This window comes from Chiloscyllium punctatum, chromosome 22, assembly GCF_047496795.1.
Source record: "Chiloscyllium punctatum isolate Juve2018m chromosome 22, sChiPun1.3, whole genome shotgun sequence".
NCBI classification, from domain to species: Eukaryota; Metazoa; Chordata; class Chondrichthyes; order Orectolobiformes; family Hemiscylliidae; genus Chiloscyllium; species Chiloscyllium punctatum.
This window is the reverse complement of record NC_092760.1, coordinates 68,148,717-68,173,939: the sequence shown is the minus strand read 5'-3', so window position 1 is coordinate 68,173,939 and position 25,223 is coordinate 68,148,717. Positions and strand designations below refer to the sequence as shown.

The 25,223-nt window shown below is 52.8% G+C and overlaps 3 protein-coding genes across 9 annotated transcripts in view; 1 reads left to right on the top strand and 2 right to left on the bottom strand.

The window, feature by feature from the left end:
- The window catches only part of elp4 (elongator acetyltransferase complex subunit 4), a 642,250-nt gene that overhangs the window by 248,978 nt on the left and 368,049 nt on the right, over positions 1-25,223 (bottom strand). The window lies entirely within an intron of this gene.
- ipo4 (importin 4) overlaps positions 1-25,223 on the top strand; it is a 97,274-nt gene that overhangs the window by 67,493 nt on the left and 4,558 nt on the right. For 3 of the 4 annotated variants that reach the window (XM_072592586.1, XM_072592585.1, XM_072592587.1), the window contains exons 26-29: positions 10,118-10,243; positions 11,326-11,534; positions 13,030-13,162; positions 13,683-13,787. In XM_072592586.1, coding sequence (XP_072448687.1) covers positions 10,118-10,243; positions 11,326-11,534; positions 13,030-13,162; positions 13,683-13,787 — 573 coding nt within the window. The remainder of the gene's footprint in view (positions 1-10,117; positions 10,244-11,325; positions 11,535-13,029; positions 13,163-13,682; positions 13,788-25,223) is intronic. The other variant, XM_072592588.1, reaches the window with a different exon arrangement.
- On the bottom strand, positions 1,778-7,223 carry LOC140493749 (uncharacterized). The gene is made up of 2 exons (XM_072592589.1): positions 6,982-7,223; positions 1,778-3,613 (listed from the first exon to the last, which is right to left on the bottom strand). Exons 1-2 carry the CDS (start codon positions 7,121-7,123, stop codon positions 2,769-2,771), a joined length of 987 nt encoding a protein of 328 aa, XP_072448690.1. The 5' UTR covers positions 7,124-7,223; the 3' UTR covers positions 1,778-2,768.

Genomic DNA, 25,223 nt, shown 5'->3' with positions numbered 1-25,223 from the left:
TGGCAGATCTCTGCCCACTTGCGGAACCTGTCTCTATCCCTTTGCTGTCTCCTTTACGTGCCCTTCACAACCCCCTTTCCTGTCTACCTTTTGTGTCATCGGCAACTTTGCCTCCCATCTTTTCAAACCCTCCGTCCAAATTATTTTCTGTAAAGTGTAAAGAGTTCCTGTCCCAGTACTGAGTCCTGTGACACACCACTCACTCCTGTACAAGATCCACTTATTCCCACTCTAGTTCCGGTTAATCGGCCGATCTGGGTGGCACGGTGGCTCAGTGGTTAGCACTGCTGCCTCACAGCACCAAGGACCCAGGTTCGATCCCAGCCGTGGGCAACTCTCTGTGTGGAGTTTGCACATCCTCCCCCCCCTGTGTGTCTGCGTGGGTTTCCTCCCACACTCCAAAGATGTGCAGGTATGGGTGAATTGGTGATGCTAAATTGCCCGTAGTGTTAGGTGCATTAGTCAGAGGGAAACGGTGTCTGGGTGGGTAACTGTCCTGAGGGTCGGTGTGGACTTGTTGGGCCGAAGGGCCTGTTTCCACACTCTACAGAATCTAAACTAATCTCCTGTCCATGCCAACCTGATGGCGCCTCCTACACCAGGAGCTTATATTTTCCTCCGTGCCTATCAAATGCCTTCTGGAAATCTAAGGAAGGTACATTGACTGGTTTATCTACAGCACAAGTTCAGACCGTTAGACATTGGAGCAGAAATGAGGCCATTCAGTCCATCGTGTCTGCACTACCATTCAATCATGGCTGATAAGTTTCTCATCTCTATTCTCCCGCTTTCTCCCCATAACCCTTGATCCTCAAGAACCTGGCTACCTCGGTCTTAAAGATACTCAATGACCCGACCTCCCCCAAGGACTTCTTCAAAGGACTCCCACCAAATTAGTCAACCATGATTTCTCCTTGACAAGACCATATTGGCTTGAACTTATCCCGGTGCCCAGTTCTAACGTCTTTAGTAGCAGCGTCTAACGTTTTTCCCCCCCCGACAGACATTAAGCCGACCGGCCTTTCTGTCTCCCACCCCCCCCCCCCCTTTTTTTTTGAATAATGGACGTGCCGCAGTTATTTTCCAATTGAAGGAACCTTGCCTGAGTCTAGTGAGTTTTGGGAAATGACCTGACTCGCTACGTCTTTGAAGATCCCAGGATGAAATCCATCAGGACCCAAGAACATGTCACCCTGCAGTTTCAACAGTCTTGCTCAGTCCCATTTCCCTGGTGACTGTGATGTTCATAAGTTCCTTCCTTTTCATTCCTGGTCTACAGCTACTTTTAGGATGCTCCTTGTCTCTTGGCACAGAATATCTTGTCACCTCTTTATCTTCCATTACTAATTCCCAGACTCCCTCTCTACACGACCACCACTCACTGTGTTAACTCTCCTTTTCTGTTCATATCCGAAGAAACTTCTCCTGTTTTTAATATTTTGGGGCTCAGTCCACTTTTTTTCATTCCGTTATAATCTTTGAGTAATTTTTAGTAACATTCAGGGCTAAGGGCCAAGTGTAGATTTCGAGTTGTTTTTGAGTCCAGACTCGATGGGCCTTTTCTATACTGTATGATTTTTTTTTTAGTTTCTGCCCCATCTCTGACCTGCTGTTTATCTGTGTCTTTCCTTATTCTTTTGAGTTTGATACTACCTTTTGGCTTATTTAGTTAACTGTGGGTGGGCGGGCGGATCAATCCCTTAAAATTTCTCTTTACTTGTTGGAATGTATCTATTCTGCATTTAAGTATCACCTTAAATCATCTCTATTGCCCGATCCTAACCCATTGGCCAGTTTGCTTTCACCTTGTTTGAATTCTAAACAGTCGTCTCGGAGCCACACTTTGCTCCCTTTTAATCTGTGTAAACTTCAATCGTGTTCTGGTGGTGGCTTCCCAGCAATGCTATTATCACCGTGAGATTCGTAACCAACCCTGTCCCGACTGGACACCTCCCAGGTTCGAGGAGAACCTGCTCTCTGCGACGGCGTTACGGCTCCAACCCATCATCAGACATCAAGTAATCGGCTTGAAGCCAGGACGTGCTGTCAAGGCTTATTTACAGTTTAAAAACACACACGCGCGCACACGCGCACACACTTGCGGGCATGGTTCCATGAGACGGTGCTAAACTCGAACTGAAAAGCAAAACCCCCGCAGATGCGGGAAATCGGAGGGAAAAACCGTCAACTGCTGGAGAAACCCAGCAGGCCTGTGGAGAGAGAAACCGAGTTGACGGTTCGAGTCCAGCGACTTTGTCAGAACCCAAAAAAGGGGGGCTGGAAAGTGGTGGCTTTTGTGTTGCCAGAGTAGGGGAGTAGGTCTATGAGGGGCGCCCACAACAAAAGGTAAAAGGAGCGCTGAGGGTGACTTTTTAAAAAAAAAAAGGAGCGATAAAGACGTGGGATAGGTGTTAATGGAGGTGTGGAAAGGAGAAAGTGAGTGAGTCCACGCCACGAAGCAAGGCCCAAGGAAGACCTGGCCGGGGGTGATGGCGGTGGGGAAAACGGAGGACGGAACGTCGTGCTGTGAAGTTGGGGAGCTCTCGGTATCGAGTCCGTGAGGCGGTGAGGGAATTGAGAGGCCGTTCCTCCGGCTTGCGATTGGAACACCGCAGCAGACCCAGGGCGCAACTGTCAGCCTAGGGGCAAGGCGGCTCATCGGAACGGTGAGCAACTGGAAGGTCAGGGCCATTCGTCCGGGCCGAGCAGAGGCGCTCTGCAAAGTCGTTTCACCGCCTCCCCTACCCCGTCGGTGTTTGATCTCTGCACTAAACGCTGGAATACCCTCCCACCTCACTCCCATCCCCCCTGTGGAGGGAGAGCTCCGACGGCTTGCCGGTGTTGAGGAGGACGTGGATCCATGCGTACAGACCAGACTGCTGCAGCACGGGTTCTGGCCCGCGTCGGCAGAGCTTCCAGACGTGCGCAAAGAAGCGCAGGCTGAGGCGTTCAAAGCAGCTGATGAAGGAGGAGGTCAGTCCCAAGTACGGTCGATCCGGGTAGAGCATGAGTGCGGCAACCAGCCCGGGGAGAAGGTAGCCTCGCTCCGAGCAGCGTGTTGGTGCGGTGGGGCCAACCTTCAGCGGGCGGCATGCTGCCTCTCCTGAGATCGGAGGTTCTGCAGGCCGAGCTGGTGTGGGAACCTGGCGCAGCCCCTCTGAACTCTCCGCCTGCATCCTCCGACAGAGGAGGTAGCTGCTCGTGACCACGAGCCCCGTGAGCGCCAGGAAGGGATCTGGCAGGTAGAAACCCCGCAGGCAGCCGAGGCCGTCCAGGGGGCGCTCTCCCAGGCATTGGCGGGCAGGCCGGATGGCGTCCGGGTAATAGTGGGCCCCGTACGAAGTGGCGATGATCCAGCAGAGCAGGGTGTAGAGCCCGTTCACCAAGGTTAGCTGGCCTCTGGCAGGGCTTGGCCGGCCTGAGAGGTGGTGCTGGCCCGCGGGCACCGCCAGCTGGAGCCTGCTGGCGCAGTGAGTCTCTGCAGCAATCAGAGCCAGGATCAGGAAGATGACAGCGTTGTACGTCTCATTGAGGAAGGCAAGGAAGCGGAGCGAGATCACTTCCTGGCCGTTTGTCAGTTGTAGGTCTGCGAACCAGCAGAGGAAGAGGAAGCCTAAAGAGGGCACAGAAAACATGGTCTTTTTAGGGGTTTAAGAACCAGCCACCCTCTTGCAATCGTCATTCCATGAGGCAGGGTGCGAAACTCCAACCAAAAAGCAAAAAATACTACATTTCAACATTGAACAAGGAGCACAATCTTAAAATCAGAGTATCAGGAGATGACCATTTGGCCCCTTGATCCTATCCCCCTTGCCAGGGAGACCATGGCTAATTTGTATGTTAATGCCATCTACACATCTTCAATCTGTAACCTTTACCTGGCACGTCAAAGTGTCCAGAGCTATGACACAATATGATGGAGGGGCTTTCAGAGCTGGATATCCATTTTCACCCTTTAGTACGAGAACTGAAATACGTCCAGAGACGGCAGTCAGAAATCTTCAGGTTTTAGATATCGATACACAATTTGACATCTGTTGTTATTCTATCTGTTTTATTCCTTGCATATGATCTCTCTGTGTTTCTCTAATTCTTTTTGTTGCCCTCCCACGCTCTGCCACGAGTTCCCTCTTGCTTGCTGTTACACTGTGTCGACCTCTCTGTGCTGTTATCAAGTCACAGTTGCTTACTTTTATAGTTCTCGATTTCACACACTTTCATTTCTCTCCTCAGCCACGATCTTCTCAGTCAGCCTTTCGCATTCCCTTGCATCAACTGTGTGGGGATAAATATTCGTGCCTGACAGCGTGGGTTTTATTTTGGATAACTGGTTACTGTGGCAGTCACTCGCTGAGCAACAGTCATGCCCGGTTGTCAATGTACTTTTTTTAAGAAAAGAACAAATCTTTATTACCGAAAAGGAAAAGGCGGGGGGGGGGGGGGGGGGATAAAAATGAGAAATCTAGACCGTATGGAAAGACCTTACAATGGAGCAGCAAAAATGAACGTCCTTTTGCAGCCATTCTACCCCAGTGCAATATCCCTCCGCTGTACACTTGAAGATGTCCTAACGGTGAATTCCTGCATTTGGTATTTCCTTTCAGAGATTTGATGCTCTTTCAGCGGATGTGACTGTCTCTGTCTCTGTTACTGTCTTTCCCCAAGGCGCACAGGCTTAATCACTTACTTTGTTCTGGCTGATGACTCCCTTGTCGCTGCTTCTTTTTTAAAACAAGAAGGTTGGAGCTTTTTCCAGCTCTGTTGCCCTGAAGACTTCTCCAAGCTGAAAAGCAGCTCTCTGCTGGAATCGATCTTTTCTGGTTCCCTGTGCCCCTGGCCCTCCCCCTCTCTCGCTTGCAATAAACAAGCGCTAATCTCACCAGACGACTTGCTGAGTGATTTAACTTTGGCCGCATCAATTCTTGGAAAGGCTGGCTTTAACTCACTCTTCCGCATGCCCTTCTGATTCTCTCTCAACCAAACAAAAAGGGTTGAAAATCAGAATCTCGTTTGTCTACATTTGGTGATGCCGGTGTTGGACTGGGGTGCCTGGTGTTGTGTGATTTGAACCCAAGTTCCCAAAAATGCTACATCATGAACTTTCCTGACAGTGCAGACGTACTTATCTTGGTGCAGCTGGACTGAAAAGAGCAGAAGTTCAGCTCCACTACGACGCGTTAAAATGCGGAGTATTTCCGTGATTATTCATCCTGCTGCCCAGTTAGTTAACTGCTCTGAAGGAGCCTGGACTCCTCCTGGGCTGCTGGATCAGAGACGGTCTTCAAATTGTTTTAAATTCTTGGGCTGCGCCGGCTGGGTCAGCATTTATTGTCGAGAGCGTGCTGCTGGAAAAGCACAGCAAGGTCGGGCAGCGTCCGAGGAGCAGGAGAGTCACCGTATCGTCAGGATGAAGGGCCTTTTTTGCCCGAAACATCGATTCTCCTGCTCCTCGGCCGCTGCCTGACCTGCTGTGCTTTTCCAACCGCCGCCCTGTCTCGACTCGAATCTCCAGCATCTGCAGTCCTTGCTTTCACCTCGGCATTTACTGTCCAGTTACAAACCAACCACCTTCCTCTCGATCTGAGTCACGTTAGGCCAGACCCCCCCCCCGGATAATGACATCAGTGAACCATGATTTCCTTTTTTCCCTTTCCCAACAATCAGCAAGGCATTTAATTCCATTTTTTTTTGTTTCTGAATCTCTGTCACGGTGGATTTGAACCTGGGTCTCTGGATTGATCAGCTCGTGATAACGCAGCTATGCTCCTGCCTTCCCCCATGGCTTACAGTGGATTCTGAGGCGGTTCAGGCAGGCCAAAGTGAGTTCGGCTTCCCGGCTCCACGCCGAGTGCTTCAGTTCATCTCCACACCTCCGCGATCTCCGCGATTCAAATCTTGCACGTCCGTCCAAAAACGGGTGTGTGTAACTCCTCAGGCAAGCCCAATCCAGGGACCTGTTCTCGAACAATCCCACCGCATCGTGGAGCTCTCCGGCGCCCAGGGTGAGCATCCGTTTCCCAGCTGAACGTCGACGATGCCGTGTCTGCTGTTTGTTTTCTTTTTGGAAAAGTGAGGAAAGGAGTTTGACCCAGCGGCCTGGAAGCGACGTAGCCCTCAATGACCGTGACCAAAGCAAATGTTTTGGCCAGTCCCCAGTCGCCCGTTTGGCCTGCACACCGTGGGCTGCGTTTCTTGCTTTACAACAGAAACGGCACCTCAGAAACTCCCTCGTTCGCAGTCGACTGCTGCGGGAGGTCTTGAAGAGGTGGCAAGCGGCGAATAACCACTCGTCCCTTTTGAGAGAGGATCCCGTTCGCTGTTTTCACCCATCACTCTTTCTCCTTTGCTGATTTACCGATTTCCTCTTGGAAAACGTACCCACTTGATTTCTGAAAGTCAGCCTTCCATTTACTCTCACCACTCTCTCGACCAACTCCTTCCAGATCAAAATTCATGGCGCTAGCGAACGTCACTCTCCTCTCTCAGCTGGTTCTTTCGAAATCGGTGCTGCCTGCTGAGTTGGAACGCGAACAGATTGTCCCTTTCTTTACTGCCATCAAAGCCCCTTCATGATTTAGAATCATTGAATCTCTACTGTGCAGAAACGGGTCATCTAGCCCAGCAAACCCGATTACTCTACACATACCCCTGACTAATACGCCTAACCTACACATCCCTGAACACTGTGGGCAATTCAGCATGGCACACCTTTTGGACTGTGGGAGGAACCCGGAGGAAACCCACCCGGGCACGAGGAGAACGAGCACACTCCACCCAGACCGTCGCCCCGAGGCTGGGATTGAACCCGGGTCCTGTGAGGCAGCACTGGGCCACCGTGCCGCCCGAATCTGTCGTCCAGGAGAAACCATCCCGACTTCCCCAAGTTCTCCGCACCGCGGGAGTGCAGTGGGGTTTGCCCGATGCTCCGAAGCCACCGAAGAGGGACACACGCGAGAAGGCGGGGTCGTTTTAACGCCGTACCTGTGACACAGACGTCGGTGAACAGGAGCAGTACAATGGTCTGTCCGCTAACAGACTGGATGCACACCGCGCCTTTGGAGCAGGCGAGGTTGCTGGTAATCCTGAGTGCCCCGAGGCACAGAGCCCTCTCTGTCAGCCCCATCTTCCACAACGAAATAACGGCTGCACACGGCTTCACTTCTCCCAAGCGAGGGGGGGTTGTCTTTCCCCTCACCTGGTCATTTGCAGTGGCTCAGAGCCGGTGTGAGTCACTGTTCAGACAGTCAGGCAGAGGACTCTCGGATGTTTGACATAGCTGCTGCTGTTTTTCAGCAAGCACTTGGTATTTGCTTTAGAGCAGGTCTAACCTGTTACAACACGAGTCTAGCGCACACACACACACACACAAGAGGGGGTGGGGTTTGGGGAAAGGGAGACCAGGGAATGGTAAATCCCAGTCCAAACAATGCGCTTTTGGAACTGGGAGGATTACAGAGATGCTATAATGGTGCTGGCATTCGGCTCAGACCTGTTTTAAATGGGACGTTTTAGGCCCCTTCCCCGTGTCTCCTCAAATCCTTCTCAAGTGCCCCTTGCGGCCTCACCGTGAACAGTGTGTGCGCGTTTTGTGTGGCTCTCTCTCTCTCTCTCTCTGACTTGGCGATGCCATCCCTTTTCCTGCTGCCATACTGTTCCTGGCGATGTCCCCAAGGCTGTAACCCCATTCCTGTTTGTCATTGTGTTGTGTGAGAGCACACCGTCTGTTTTCACGGGTGCGCTGACCTGGGGCCTGTTCTGCCTCGCCCGCCACCCCTCTTGGCTCTTCCACGATCCCCGGGGAATTATTGCCGTGCCCGTCTCCCACCCAGTACTGGAGCGGCAGAAGGTTCCTGCTGTAGCCGTCGCTTTCGGTCCCCACCGAGAAATCTGCCCTGATCCCACCCACTCCTGCCCGTCTTCCTGGGGGGGGCAGATGGAGAATAAGCCAGGTTCTTTGTGAACTTGGTGGGGTGTCAGACTCTGTTGGTGCAGTTAAGCCACTGCTCTGGACCCACAACCACCTGGATTCCCCCCCCCCCCCCCCCCACCCCCAACCCCTCCTGCAGCCACTGATTCCTGGGATGGCAGGACTGACAGTTGGAGAAAGGCCGGATCGATTCGGGGGACGATATTCACGACCTCCATGAAATTCTAACAGGGCTGGACAGGGGCAGACGCGGTATATTCTCTGACCGTGCAGACCAGAAACCAGGGGGACAGTCGAAGGGCACAGGGGAAGGCCGTTTCGGGTTGGCGGGAGGAGACATTTCTTCATCCGGAGACTGAGCCCGGGGAATTCTCTGGCCATTGGCTATGCTGGTGTTGGCCAGCTACCTGAGAACCAATCAGATCGTTGTTGCTGGGCAGAACACCTCCTGAAGAAGGGCTGATGCCCGAAACCTCGATTCTCCTGCTCCTGGGACGCTGCCTGACCTGCTGCGCTTTCCCAGCCCCACATTTCTCAGCTCAGAACCACCTTTGGCACTGGTCTGTGGACTGATGCCCGGTCACCAATCAGCTCCTTCCTGCAGGCCGCGTCTCCGTTTAAACATTCCCGCTTAGCCCCGGCCTGTGTGTCAAGTTCACCCTGACTGGAGCCAGCACCTCTGTAAATAAACTGTCATCCTCCAGCTCGCCTTCATTCTTAAGCCAGTTCTTCTCCCTTTTCAGTCCACAGTTAAAGATAGAGTAAAACAAGAAGGCACGGTAGTGACACCTTCTCCCACCTTGTCACTCCTCTGCGAGTACTCCTCTAGTTCTTCTCCCGTACACGTCCACACTTGAGTTCCTAAAGTCTGGAATTTCTCTCCGCTATCTCGTTGCATCTCTCTCTGTCCCCTTGTCTCGGGCACTCTCTTTTCTAATACCTTTTCTAATGCCTTTGGTCATCTGTCCCAGTCTCTCCTTTTGTGAATCAGTGTCGTGTTTTGTCTGGCCTACCCCTTCCTCCTCCTCGCCTGCCAAGTATACCTGCCTGCTCATCTTCTGAGCCCTCGCCCCTCTCCCCTTCCTCCGTCCCTCGGTCACTCGCTTCTAATCCCGTGGAACCACTGCCCCAACACCTATCGACCGTTCCTAGCCCCAGGCTAGCTGAGATTGTAAACGGTTCTCTGATGGCACCAGCCTCCCCCCCTCCCACCCACACCCCCAGCGTTGTTCCTTCTCCTCAGCCACATCTGATAGTAACCCCTCTTTACAAACTGTGACGCACCCTCCTCCACCGACTCCTCTCCGCCGGGTTTGACCGCACCAGCTTTCCCCCAGCCGTCGCCGGTGACTGATTCACCCGGGAAAAAACCCGACGCCGTTGGCTTTCGGCCTCACCGCAAATGTCGTTTGCTCACCGTCGACTCCATCCCAGTCCTCGGCTGTTGTCAGAGGCAGACCCAGACCGGTCACAGCCTTTGGTGTCCCTGTTGGGCGCACCCCCCCCCCCCCCCCCCCCCACCACCGTCCACCCAGCACCCCCCAGCTTTCTCTTGACCAAGAGGGCCGGCCTTGTCTGATCACCCTCACCCGTACCCCTTCTCCGGTACCCCAGAGTTTAGTTGAGAGTCAACCACATTGCTGTGGGTCTGTAGGCCAGACCGGGTAAGGATGGCAGATTCTGTCCCGTTAGTGAAGCCGATGTGCTTTTCCTGACAATCAGCAACGGATTCACAGTCGTTATTAAACTCTTCCTTCCTTCCAGATTTTGCGTGAGTTCAACTCTGCCGTGGCGGGATTTGTACCCCCAGGTCCCCAGAGCATTGCCTGGGGTTTCTGGGTTATTCCTGATGAAGGGCTTCTGCCCGATGCTGCCTGTGCTTTTCCAGCACCACGCTCTGGACTCTGATCTCCCGTATCCGCGGCCCTCCCTTTTCTGGATTAACCGCCGAGCGGTAATCCCCCTTAGGGCCTGGGAAAAGGATCGGGTGACACCCCTGTGCGCCAGCCTCGGTGCTGTTTGCTTCGCAGGTTTGACTTCGGTTTGACCAGTCACGGCGACCGACGGCCTTTCGAAGCGTTCACTGCCTTCAGTGGGGGTGGGGGAGGGGGGCCAGTCGAGGTCTTAGTAGATATAGCTCCTGACTGTTGGCCCTGTGTGTGGCTGACTTGTCCTCTCTTCTCCTTACAGGCTGAGTATGACTCCATGCTCCTGGAATACGCCGGGGAAGGCATCCCCCTTCTGGCCGCTGCTGTGGGAGGACAGATCTTCGCCCCATACTTTGCTGGCTTCCTCCCCCTGTTGCTGGGTAAAACGGTGCGTGTGCTCGGTAGTGGGTGGGGGGAAGACTTTGATTCGGTTTGAGCCGTGAAACCGAGAGTGGGAAAGTGCCCCCCCCCCCCACTGCCCACGGTCTGCTGCAGGTTAGGGGGAATGGGTGTGGAATGTCAATGCGGGGAGTAACGTGGCAGGAGTAAAACCCTCATTTATTTTCCCGTTGTGGGACATCGCTGGGTGGGTCCAGCATTTATCACCCCGTCCCCGTCCCCGTCCCCCTCCCTAATTGTCCACTTGAGAGGGTGGTAGTAAGTTGTCTTCTTGAACCACTGCAGCCTATGCGCTGTAGGGTAGACCCACAATGTCCCTGAGGGAGGGAATTCCAGGAGTTTGATACTGAAAGATCCTGTGTGTCTCTCCCTCTCTCTCTCTCTCTCTCTCTCTCAGTCCCTCAAGCATGTACCCAGACCCCCAGTTCCTCAAATATGTCCCCAATTCCAAGCCAGCGTTGAATACACGCACTCTGCTGTGAGGTGTTTGGGTGCGGTATTTAGAATATCTGCCGTGACGGGGCAACAGGTCAAACAGTCGGCAGTCTCTCCTGTAGCCCCTTCCTCCCTGACTGCTGGGAAAGGCCAAAGGAAGCTCATGGCCAGCCTCAACTTACAACCGCACAAAATACCCCGAGGCCAACTGTCCCGAGAAGGGCTAGGCAGGCCCGGAGGGGCGGAATGGCTTATACTTCAAGCAACCAGCCCGCAAGGAGCAGCGGGAGATGGGTTCGGAGGAACGGAGGGCAGGTGGGCTTGTGTTTTTTTTTATTCAGCAAGGGGAGGGATTGAGTTTGAGTGCTGAAGGGGCAGCTGCAGCCAAACGTGGGTGACACAAAGACGGACAGTCTGGGAGAAGGCAGAGACAGTGGCCCTGGGCTGGCGCACTGAGCTCGCAGCGTGGGGGCAGGGGGATTCCGTCGCGCCGACGTTTTTCAAAGCCTCCAGTTGGTTTGCGGATGCCCTCCCTCGCCCCGTCATGTCCTGGTGGAAGCCTGCGTCCCTCCCTGAGATTGCTGCAGGAATGCTGTTTGATCTGTCGTGTGTGTGTCGTGTGTGTGTGCTCTGCAGAAGCCCAGCTGCACGGTGGCCGAGAAATCCTTTGCCATCGGATCGATCGCGGAGACGGTGCAGGCCATGGGACCAGCGACGGTGCAGTTTGTTCCCCGGCTGCTGCCCATGCTGCAGGCTGGGGCGCGGGACACTGACGACGAGGTGCGCAGCAATTCGGTCTTCGGCATTGGTGTTCTTGCCGAGCAAGGGAAAGAAGCCATCTTCGAGTATCCTGGGCCCCGCTGCCGAATGGGGGGGGGGGGGGGGGGAGGGAGCGTGGCAGGGTCGGGGGGGGGGTCTGAGCTGTGTATTTGAGCTGTGTGTGTACGTGGTCGAGCAGCGGATGTGGTGTATACGGACTTCACCAAGGCATTTGATAGGGTTCCCCACGGTAGGCTCATTCATAAACTCAGGAAGTATGGGATACAGGGAGGTTTGGCGATCTGGATTCCGAATTAGCTGGCTGACAGAAGGCAGAGAGTGGTTATAGGTGGTAAGTATTCCGCCTGGAGGTCAGTGGTGAGTGGGGTCCCACAGGGATCTGTTCTTGGGCCTCTGCCCTTTGCAGTTTTTACAAATGACTTGGATGAGGAGGTTGAGGGGGTGGGTTAGTAAATTTGCAGATGACACAAAGGTTGGGGGTGGTGTCGATCGTATAGAGGGCTACTGCAGGCGACAGTGTGACATAGACAGGATACAAAGCTGGGCTGAGAAATGGCAGATGGAGGTCAACCTGGATAAATGTGAAGTGATGCATTTTGGAAGGTCAAACTCGAATGCTGAATATAGGATTAAAGTCAGGATTCTTGGCAATGTGGAGGGACAGAGGGATCTGGGTGTGCAGGTACATAGATCCCTCAAAGTTACCACCCAAGTGGACAGGGTTGTTAAGAAAGCATATGGTGTTTTGGCTTTCATTAACAGGGGGATTGAGTTTAAGAGCCATGAGGTTTTGCTGCAGCTCCACAAGTGAGACCACACTTGGAATATTGTGTCCAGTTCTGGTCGCCCTACTATAGGAAAGATACAGAGGCTTTGGAGAGGGTACAAAGAAGGTTTACCAGGATGCTGCCTGGACTGGAGGGCTTGTCTTATGAAGAAAGGTTGAATAAGCTCGGACTTCTCTCATCCTCCTTCTCTCCAGAGAGAAGAGACCTGATCGAGGTGTACAAGGTAATGAGAGGAATAGATAGAGTCAATAGCCAGAGAGTTATCCCCAGGGCAGGATTGACTGGGACGAGGGGTCCTCATTTTAAGATATTAGGAGATGGGTATAGAGGAGTTATCCGAGGTAGGTTCTTTACACAGAGAGTTGTGAATACATGGAATGTGTTGCCAGTGGTGATGGTGGAAGCAGAGTCATTGGGGACATTTACGCGACTGCTGGACATGCACACGGAGAGCAGTGAGTTGAGGGGAGTGTAGGTTAGGGTTATTTTATTTCGGATTAGGAATAATCCTTGGCATGACATTGTGGGTCAATGGGCCTGTTCTGTGCTGCACTGTTCGATGTTCTATGTCCTAGACCTGCACGTAGGGCCGAGAGTTGCTGTTGTTGTTATTATTGTGATTATTATTATTATGAGCTGCGTTCCAGTCTCCTGGCGTTCCCCAGTGAAAGCTGAGGTTGTATTGACTGGGAGGGAGCGAAGCACGCTATAGCGGTCTCGCTGGGAGCGCTCAAGAGTCACTCCCCAGCCAGTCCTTAACGTTTCTCTGCAGCCACTACCCGTCCCTTCTGAACATTCTGTCGTCCATCATAGCCCGAGAGCAAAACCGGCGTGTGGTGGACAACGTTTGTGGGGCTGTGTCCCGGATGATGATGACGAATCTGCCTGGAGTCCCCGTGGAGCAGGTACTGTGCACTTCCTTGGGACATTCGGCCCCAAAGACGGAGCCGGAGCGGGGTGGGGGGGGGGGGTCTCTGACCTGTCAAGCTGCTCATTCCTGGCTGGGGGAAGGTGCCTGGTTGATGTCCATGAGCCCAACTTCCCAAACGGGCCCGGCGACCCACTGGGTGCGTCCTGGAACAGGGAACGACAAGGCAATCCCGTTGGCCGGTGGAGCATTCCCGGTCCAGCCTGCTGGATGGGTGGGTAAGGGAGAGATAGCCGAGAGTGAGCTGAGCAGCTCTCCCTGCCCCTGGCTCTGCCGCTAACCGACTGTGTGCTGTGAAAACCCTCCCAACACCTCAGAACCTGTCCCATCCTTCTTGCCCTCTCTCCCGCTCTGACAGGGGGGAAAGGTTTCACCAGGAAGCTGACAGTGCAGCTTCCAGGCTTGGGCCAGGATCACAGTGATCAGTCCCTCCGAAAACTGCTCACCACAACAGTCTGAAGAGAGATTAACGGACCTTCTCCGCACTTTCTCAAAAGGTCTTTCCTGTGCTGGTACGGTCGCTTCCTCTGAAAGAGGATCTCGAAGAAAACTTAACGGTGATGAACTGCATCACGTTCATGTACAAGAACAATCCCAATCAGGTAAGGCACGCACTCAGTGGCATGTGTACACACACGTATCTGTGTGTGTGGGTCTATATATATATACAGCAGGACATAGTGTAATAGGGAGAGAGACTGTGGTGTGAACACCCATCAGTACGCACTGTAATAGGGATACAGACTGCGGTGTGAACACCCATCAGTACGCACTGTAATAGGGATACAGACTGCGGTGTGAACACCCATCAGTACGCACTGTAATAGGGAGGGAGACTGCGGTGTGAACACCCATCAGTACGCACTGTAATAGGGAGGGAGACTGCGGTGTGAACACCCATCAGTACGCACTGTAATAGGGATACAGACTGCGGTGTGAACACCCATCAGTACGCACTGTAATAGGGATACAGAGTGCGGTGTGAACACCCATCAGTACGCACTGTAATAGGGAGGGAGACTGCGGTGTGAACACCCATCAGTACGCACTGTAATAGGGAGGGAGACTGCGGTGTGAACACCCAACAGTACGCACTGTAATAGGGAGGGAGACTGCGGTGTGAACACCCATCAGTACGCACTGTAATAGGGAGGGAGACTGCGGTGTGAACACCCATCAGTACGCACTGTAATAGGGAGGGAGACTGTGGTGTGAACACCCATCAGTACGCACTGTAATAGGGATACAGACTGCGGTGTGAACACCCATCAGTACGCACTGTAATAGGGAGGGAGACTGCGGTGTGAACACCCATCAGTACGCACTGTAATAGGGATACAGACTGCGGTGTGAACACCCATCAGTACGCACTGTAATAGGGATACAGACTGCGGTGTGAACACCCATCAGTACGCACTGTAATAGGGATACAGACTGCGGTGTGAACACCCATCAGTACGCACTGTAATAGGGAGGGAGACTGCGGTGTGAACACCCATCAGTACGCACTGTAATAGGGAGAGAGTCTGCGGTGTGAACACCCATCAGTACGCACAGTAATAGGGAGGGAGACTGTGGTGTGAACACCCATCAGTACGCACTGTAAGAGGGAGGGAGACTGCGGTGTGAACACCCATCAGTACGCACTGTAATAGGGAGGGAGACTGCGGTGTGAACACCCATCAGTACGCACTGTAATAGGGATACAGACTGCGGTGTGAACACCCATCAGTACGTACTGTAATAGGGATACAGACTGCGGTGTGAACACCCATCAGTACGCACTGTAATAGGGAGAGAGACTGCGGTGTGAACACCCATCAGTACGCACTGTAATAGGGAGGGAGACTGCGGTGTGAACACCCATCAGTACGCACTGTAATAGGGAGGGAGACTGCGGTGTGAACACCCATCAGTACGCACTGTAATAGGGATACAGACTGTGGTGTGAACACCCATCAGTACGCAATGTAATAGGGAGGGAGACTGCGGTGTGAACACCCATCAGTACGCACTGTAATAGGGAGGGAGACTGCGGTGTGAACACCCATCAGTACGCACTGTAATTGGGATACAGACTGCGGTGTGAACACCCATCAGTACGCACTGTAATAGGGATACAGACTGCGGTGTGAACACCCAACAGTACGCACTGTAATAGGGAGGGAGACTGCGGTGTGAACACCCATCAGTACGCACTGTAATAGGGAGGGAGACTGCGGTGTGAACACCCATCAGTACGCACTGTAATAGGGAGGGAGACTGCGGTGTGAACACCCATCAGTACGCACTGTAATAGCGAGGGAGACTGCGGTGTGAACACCCATCAGTACGCACTGTAATAGGGATACAGACTGCGGTGTGAACACCCATCAGTACGCACTGTAATAGGGATACAGACTGCGGTGTGAACACCCATCAGTACGCACTGTAATAGGGATACAGACTGCGGTGTGAACACCCATCAGTACGCACTGTAATAGGGAGGGAGACTGCGGTGTGAACACCCATCAGTACGCACTGTAATAGGGAGGGAGACTGCGGTGTGAACACCCATCAGTACGCACTGTAATAGGGAGGGAGACTGCGGTGTGAACACCCAACAGTACGCACTGTAATAGGGAGGGAGACTGCGGTGTGAACACCCATCAGTACGCACTGTAATAGGGATACAGACTGCGGTGTGAACACCCATCAGTACGCACTGTAATAGGGATACAGACTGCGGTGTGAACACCCATCAGTACGCACTGTAATAGGGATACAGACTGCGGTGTGAACACCCATCAGTACGCACTGTAATAGGGATACAGACTGCGGTGTGAACACCCATCAGTACGCACTGTAATAGGGAGGGAGACTGCGGTGTGAACACCCATCAGTACGCACTGTAATAGGGAGAGAGTCTGCGGTGTGAACACCCATCAGTACGCACAGTAATAGGGAGGGAGACTGTGGTGTGAACACCCATCAGTACGCACTGTAAGAGGGAGGGAGACTGCGGTGTGAACACCCATCAGTACGCACTGTAATAGGGAGGGAGACTGCGGTGTGAACACCCATCAGTACGCACTGTAATAGGGATACAGACTGCGGTGTGAACACCCATCAGTACGTACTGTAATAGGGATACAGACTGCGGTGTGAACACCCATCAGTACGCACTGTAATAGGGAGAGAGACTGCGGTGTGAACACCCATCAGTACGCACTGTAATAGGGAGGGAGACTGCGGTGTGAACACCCATCAGTACGCACTGTAAAAGGGAGGGAGACTGCGGTGTGAACACCCATCAGTACGCACTGTAATAGGGATACAGACTGTGGTGTGAACACCCATCAGTACGCAATGTAATAGGGAGGGAGACTGCGGTGTGAACACCCATCAGTACGCACTGTAATAGGGAGGGAGACTGCGGTGTGAACACCCATCAGTACGCACTGTAATTGGGATACAGACTGCGGTGTGAACACCCATCAGTACGCACTGTAATAGGGATACAGACTGCGGTGTGAACACCCAACAGTACGCACTGTAATAGGGAGGGAGACTGCGGTGTGAACACCCATCAGTACGCACTGTAATAGGGAGGGAGACTGCGGTGTGAACACCCATCAGTACGCACTGTAATAGGGAGGGAGACTGCGGTGTGAACACCCATCAGTACGCACTGTAATAGCGAGGGAGACTGCGGTGTGAACACCCATCAGTACGCACTGTAATAGGGATACAGACTGCGGTGTGAACACCCATCAGTACGCACTGTAATAGGGATACAGACTGCGGTGTGAACACCCATCAGTACGCACTGTAATAGGGATACAGACTGCGGTGTGAACACCCATCAGTACGCACTGTAATAGGGAGGGAGACTGCGGTGTGAACACCCATCAGTACGCACTGTAATAGGGAGGGAGACTGCGGTGTGAACACCCATCAGTACGCACTGTAATAGGGATACAGACTGCGGTGTGAACACCCATCAGTACGCACTGTAATAGGGAGGGAGACTGCGGTGTGAACACCCATCAGTACGCACTGTAAGAGGGAGGGAGACTGCGGTGTGAACACCCATCAGTACGCACTGTAATAGGGATACAGACTGCGGTGTGAACACCTCTCAGTACGCACTGTAATAGGGAGGGAGACTGCGGTGTGAACACCCATCAGTACGCACTGTAATAGGGAGGGAGACTGCGGTGTGAACACCCATCAGTACGCACTGTAATAGGGAGGGAGACTGCGGTGTGAACACCCATCTGTACGCACTGTAATAGGGATACAGACTGCGGTCTGAACACCCATCAGTACGCACTGTAATAGGGATACAGACTGCGGTGTGAACACCCATCAGTACGCAATGTAATAGGGATACAGACTGCGGTGTGAACACCCATCAGTACGCACTGTAATAGGGATACAGACTGCGGTGTGAACACCCATCAGTACGCACTGTAATAGGGAGGGAGACTGCGGTGTGAACACCCATCAGTACGCACTGTAATAGGGAGGGAGACTGCGGTGTGAACACCCATCAGTACGCACTGTAATAGGGAGGGAGACTGCGGTGTGAACACCCATCAGTACGCACTGTAATAGGGATACAGACTGCAGTGTGAACACCCATCAGTACGCACTGTAATAGGGATACAGACTGCGGTGTGAACACCCGTCAGTACGCACTGTAATAGGGAGGGAGACTGTGGTGTGAACACCCATCAGTACGGACTGTAATAGGGATACAGACTGCGGTGTGAACACCCATAAGTACGCACTGTAATAGGGAGGGAGACTGCGGTGTGAACCCCCATCAGTACGCACTGTAATAGGGAGGAAGACTGCGGTGTGAACACCCATCAGTACGCACTGTAATAGGGATACAGACTGTGGTGTGAACACCCATCAGTACGCACTGTAATACGGATACAGACTGCGGTGTGAACACCCATCAGTACGCACTGTAATAGGCATACAGACTGCGGTGTGAACACCCATCAGTACGCACTGTAATAGGGATACAGACTGCGGTGTGAACACCCATCAGTACGCACTGTAATAGGGAGGGAGACTGCGGTGTGAACACCCATCAGTACGCACTGTAATAGGGAGGGAGACTGCGGTGTGAACACCCATCAGTACGCACTGTAATAGGGAGGGAGACTGCGGTGTGAACACCCATCAGTACGCACTGTAATAGGGATACAGACTGCGGTGTGAACACCCATCAGTACGCACTGTAATAGGGATACAGACTGCGGTGTGAACACCCATCAGTACGCACTGTAATAGGGATACAGACTGCGGTGTGAACACCCATCAGTACGCACTGTAATAGGGAGGGAGACTGCGGTGTGAACACCCATCAGTACGCACTGTAATAGGGAGGGAGACTGCGGTGTGAACACCCATCAGTACGCACTGTAATAGGGAGGGAGACTGCGGTGTGAACACCCATCAGTACGCACTGTAATAGGGATACAGACTGCGGTGTGAACACCCATCAGTACGCACTGTAATTGGGATACAGACTGCGGTGTGAACACCCATCAGTACGCACTGTAATAAAAAGGGAGACTGTGGTGTGAACACCCATCAGTACGGACTGTAATAGGGATACAGACTGCGGTGTGAACACCCATCAGTACGCACTGTAATAGGGAGGGAGACTGCGGTGTGAACCCCCATCAGTACGGACTGTAATAGGGATACAGACTGTGGTGTGAACACCCATCAGTACGCACTGTAATAGGGATACAGACTGTGGTGTGAACACCCATCAGTACGCACTGTAATAGGGATACAGACTGCGGTGTGAACACCCATCAGTACGCACTGTAATAGGGAGGGAGACTGCGGTGTGAACACCCATCAGTACGCACTGTAATAGGGAGGGAGACTGTGGTGTGAACACCCATCAGTACGCACTGTAATAGGGAGGGAGACTGTGGTGTGAACACCCATCAGTACGCACTGAAATAGGGAGAGAGACTGCGGTGTGAACACCCATCAGTACGCACTGTAATAGGGATACAGACTGCGGTGTGAACACCCATCAGTACGCACTGTAATAGGGATACAGACTGCGGTGTGAACACCCATTAGTACGCAATGTAATAGGGAGGGAGACTGCGGTGTGAACACCCATCAGTACGCACTGTAATAGGGATACAGACTGCGGTGTGAACACCCATCAGTACGCACTGTAATAGGGAGGGAGACTGCGGTGTGAACACCCATCAGTACGAACTGTAATAGGGATACAGACTGCGGTGTGAACACCCATCAGTACGCACTGTAATAGGGATACAGACTGCGGTGTGAACACCCATCAGTACGCACTGTAATAGGGATACAGACTGCGGTGTGAACACCCATCAGTACGCACTGTAATAGGGAGGGAGACTGCGGTGTGAACACCCATCAGTACGCACTGTAATAGGGAGGGAGACTGCGGTGTGAACACCCATCAGTACGCACTGTAATAGGGAGGGAGACTGCGGTGTGAACACCCATCAGTACGCACTGTAATAGGGATACAGACTGCGGTGTGAACACCCATCAGTACGCACTGTAATAGGGATACAGACTGCGGTGTGAACACCCATCAGTACGCACTGTAATAGGGATACAGACTGCGGTGTGAACACCCATCAGTACGCACTGTAATAGGGAGGGAGACTGCGGTGTGAACACCCATCAGTACGCACTGTAATAGGGAGGGAGACTGCGGTGTGAACACCCATCAGTACGCACTGTAATAGGGAGGGAGACTGCGGTGTGAACACCCATCAGTACGCACTGTAATAGGGATACAGACTGCGGTGTGAACACCCATCAGTACGCACTGTAATTGGGATACAGACTGCGGTGTGAACACCCATCAGTACGCACTGTAATAAAAAGGGAGACTGTGGTGTGAACACCCATCAGTACGGACTGTAATAGGGATACAGACTGCGGTGTGAACACCCATCAGTACGCACTGTAATAGGGAGGGAGACTGCGGTGTGAACCCCCATCAGTACGGACTGTAATAGGGATACAGACTGTGGTGTGAACACCCATCAGTACGCACTGAAATAGGGATACAGACTGCGGTGTGAACACCCATCAGTACGCACTGTAATAGGGATACAGACTGCGGTGTGAACACCCATCAGTACGCACTGTAATAGGGATACAGACTGCGGTGTGAACACCCATCAGTACGCAATGTAATAGGGAGGGAGACTGCGGTGTGAACACCCATCAGTACGCACTGTAATAGGGATACAGACTGCGGTGTGAACACCCATCAGTACGCACTGTAATAGGGAGGGAGACTGCGGTGTGAACACCCATCAGTACGCACTGTAATAGGGATACAGACTGCGGTGTGAACACCCATCAGTACGCACTGTAATAGGGATACAGACTGCGGTGTGAACACCCATCAGTACGCACTGTAATAGGGATACAGACTGCGGTGTGAACACCCATCAGTACGCACTGTAATAGGGAGGGAGACTGCGGTGTGAACACCCATCAGTACGCACTGTAATAGGGAGGGAGACTGCGGTGTGAACACCCATCAGTACGCACTGTAATAGGGAGGGAGACTGCGGTGTGAACACCCATCAGTACGCACTGTAATAGGGATACAGACTGCGGTGTGAACACCCATCAGTACGCACTGTAATAGGGATACAGACTGCGGTGTGAACACCCATCAGTACGCACTGTAATAGGGATACAGACTGCGGTGTGAACACCCATCAGTACGCACTGTAATAGGGAGGGAGACTGCGGTGTGAACACCCATCAGTACGCACTGTAATAGGGAGGGAGACTGCGGTGTGAACACCCATCAGTACGCACTGTAATAGGGAGGGAGACTGCGGTGTGAACACCCATCAGTACGCACTGTAATAGGGATACAGACTGCGGTGTGAACACCCATCAGTACGCACTGTAATTGGGATACAGACTGCGGTGTGAACACCCATCAGTACGCACTGTAATAAAAAGGGAGACTGTGGTGTGAACACCCATCAGTACGGACTGTAATAGGGATACAGACTGCGGTGTGAACACCCATCAGTACGCACTGTAATAGGGAGGGAGACTGCGGTGTGAACCCCCATCAGTACGGACTGTAATAGGGATACAGACTGTGGTGTGAACACCCATCAGTACGCACTGTAATAGGGATACAGACTGTGGTGTGAACACCCATCAGTACGCACTGTAATAGGGATACAGACTGCGGTGTGAACACCCATCAGTACGCACTGTAATAGGGAGGGAGACTGCGGTGTGAACACCCATCAGTACGCACTGTAATAGGGAGGGAGACTGTGGTGTGAACACCCATCAGTACGCACTGTAATAGGGAGGGAGACTGTGGTGTGAACACCCATCAGTACGCACTGAAATAGGGATACAGACTGCGGTGTGAACACCCATCAGTACGCACTGTAATAGGGATACAGACTGCGGTGTGAACACCCATCAGTACGCACTGTAATAGGGATACAGACTGCGGTGTGAACACCCATCAGTACGCACTGTAATAGGGAGGGAGACTGCGGTGTGAACACCCATCAGTACGCACTGTAATAGGGATACAGACTGCGGTGTGAACACCCATCAGTACGCACTGTAATAGGGAGGGAGACTGCGGTGTGAACACCCATCAGTACGCACTGTAATAGGGATACAGACTGCGGTGTGAACACCCATCAGTACGCACAGTAATAGGGATACAGACTGCGGTGTGAACACCCATCAGTACGCACTGTAATAGGGATACAGACTGCGGTGTGAACACCCATCAGTACGCACTGTAATAGGGAGGGAGACTGCGGTGTGAACACCCATCAGTACGCACTGTAATAGGGAGGGAGACTGCGGTGTGAACACCCATCAGTACGCACTGTAATAGGGATACAGACTGCGGTGTGAACACCCATCAGTACGCACTGTAATAGAGATACAGACTGCGGTGTGAACACCCATCAAAACGCACTGTAATAGGGAGGGAGACTGCGGTGTGAACACCCATCAGTACGCACTGTAATAGGGATACAGACTGCGGTGTGAACACCCATCAGTACGGACTGTAATAGGGAGGGAGACTGCGGTGTGAACACCCATCAGTACGCACTGTAATAGGGAGGGAGACTGCGGTGTGAACACCCATCAGTACGCAGTGTATTAGGGAGGGAGACTGCGGTGTGAACACCCATCAGTACGCACTGTAATAGGGAGGGAGACTGCGGTGTGAACACCCATCAGTACGCACTGTAATAGGGAGGGAGACTGCGGTGTGAACACCCATCAGTACGCACTGTAATAGGGAGGGAGACTGCGGTGTGAACACCCATCAGTACGCACTGTAATAGGGATACAGACTGCGGGGTGAACACCCATCAGTACGCACTGTAATAGGGATACAGACTGCGGTGTGAACACCCATCAGTACGCACTGTAATAGGGATACAGACTGCGGGGTGAACACCCATCAGTACGCACTGTAATAGGGAGGGAGACTGCGGTGTGAACACCCATCAGTACGCACTGTAATAGGGAGGGAGACTGCGGTGTGAACACCCATCAGTACGCACTGTAATAGGGAGGGAGACTGCGGTGTGAACACCCATCAGTACGCACTGTAATAGGGAGGGAGACTGCGGTGTGAACACCCATCAGTACGCACTGTAATAGGGAGGGAGACTGCGGTGTGAACACCCATCAGTACGCACTGTAATAGGGAGGGAGACTGCGGTGTGAACACCCATCAGTACGCACTGTAATAGGGAGGGAGACTGCGGTGTGAACACCCAACAGTACGCACTGTAATAGGGAGGGAGACTGCGGTGTGAACACCCATCAGTACGCACTGTAATAGGGAGGGAGACTGCGGTGTGAACACCCATCAATACGCACTGTAATAGGGAGGGAGACTGTGGTGTGAACACCCATCAGTACGCACTGTAATAGGGATACAGACTGCGGTGTGAACACCCATCAGTACGCACTGTAATAGGGAGGGAGACTGCGGTGTGAACACCCATCAGTACGCACTGTAATAGGGAGAGAGACTGCGGTGTGAACACCCATCAGTACGCACTGTAATAGGGAGGGAGACTGCGGTGTGAACACCCATCAGTACGCACTGTAATAGGGAGGGAGACTGCGGTGTGAACACCCATCAGTACGCACTGTAATAGGGAGGGAGACTGCGGTGTGAACACCCATCAGTACGCACTGTAATAGAGAGGGAGACTGCGGTGTGAACACCCATCAGTACGCACTGTAATAGGGAGGGAGACTGCGGTGTGAACACCCATCAGTACGCACTGTAATATGGATACAGACTGCGGTGTGAACACCCATCAGTACGCACTGTAATAGGGAGGGAGACTGCGGTGTGTACACCCATCAGTACGCACTGTAATAGGGATACAGACTGCGGTGTGAACACCCATCAGTACGCACTGTAATAGGGAGGGAGACTGCGGTGTGAACACCCATCAGTACGCACTGTAATAGGGATACAGACTGCGGTGTGAACACCCATCAGTACGCACTGTAATAGGGAGGGAGACTGCGGTGTGAACACCCATCAGTACGCACTGTAATAGGGATACAGACTGCGGTGTGAACACCCATCAGTACGCACTGTAATAGGGATACAGACTGCGGTGTGAACACCCATCAGTACGCACTGTAATAGGGAGGGAGACTGCGGTGTGAACACCCATCAGTACGCACTGTAATAGGGATACAGACTGTGGTGTGAACACCCATCAGTACGCACTGTAATAGGGAGGGAGACTGCGGTGTGAACACCCATCAGTACGCACTGTAATAGGGATACAGACTGTGGTGTGAACACCCATCAGTACGCACTGTAATAGGGATACAGACTGCGGTGTGAACACCCATCAGTACGCACTGTAATAGGGTTACAGACTGCGGTGTGAACACCCATCAGTACGCACTGTAATAGGGATACAGACTGCGGTGTGAACACCCATCAGTACGCAGTGTATTAGGGAGGGAGACTGCGGTGTGAACACCCATCAGTACGCACTGTAATAGGGAGGGAGACTGCGGTGTGAACACCCATCAGTACGCACTGTAATAGGGAGGGAGACTGCGGTGTGAACACCCATCAGTACGCACTGTAATAGGGATACAGACTGCGGTGTGAACACCCATCAGTACGCACTGTAATAGGGAGGGAGACTGCGGTGTGAACACCCATCAGTACGCACTGTAATAGGGATACAGAGTGCGGTGTGAACACCCATCAGTACGCACTGTAATAGGGACGGAGACTGCGGTGTGAACACCCATCAGTACGCACTGTAATAGGGATACAGACTGCGGTGTGAACACCCATCAGTACGCACTGTAATAGGGATACAGACTGCGGTGTGAACACCCATCAGTACGCACTGTAATAGGGATACAGACTGCGGGGTGAACACCCATCAGTACGCACTGTAATAGAGAGGGAGACTGCGGTGTGAACACCCATCAGTACGCACTGTAATAGGGAGGGAGACTGCGGTGTGAACACCCATCAGTACGCACTGTAATAGGGATACAGACTGCGGTGTGAACACCCATCAGTACGCACTGTAATAGGGATACAGACTGCGGTGTGAACACCCATCAGTACGCACTGTAATAGGGAGGGAGACTGCGGTGTGAACACCCATCAGTACGCACTGTAATAGGGAGGGAGACTGCGGTGTGAACACCCATCAGTACGCACTGTAATAGGGAGGGAGACTGCGGTGTGAACACCCATCAGTACGCACTGTAATAGGGAGGGAGACTGCGGTGTGAACACCCATCAGTACGCACTGTAATAGGGATACAGACTGCGGTGTGAACACCCATCAGTACGCACTGTAATAGGGATACAGACTGTGGTGTGAACACCCATCAGTACGCACTGTAATAGGGAGGGTGACTGCGGTGTGAACACCCATCAGTACGCACTGTAATAGGGATACAGACTGCGGTCTGAACACCCATCAGTA

Bases quoted from the DNA above. Each gene is read 5' to 3' on its own strand.
- LOC140493749 (XM_072592589.1), bottom strand. From the start codon at position 7,123: ATGGGGCTGACAGAGAGGGCTCTGTGCCTCGGGGCACTCAGGATTACC. The intron at 3,614-6,981 runs GTACGGCGTTAA...TGCCCTCTTTAG, and splicing joins CACCGACGTCTGTGTCACAG to GCTTCCTCTTCCTCTGCTGG.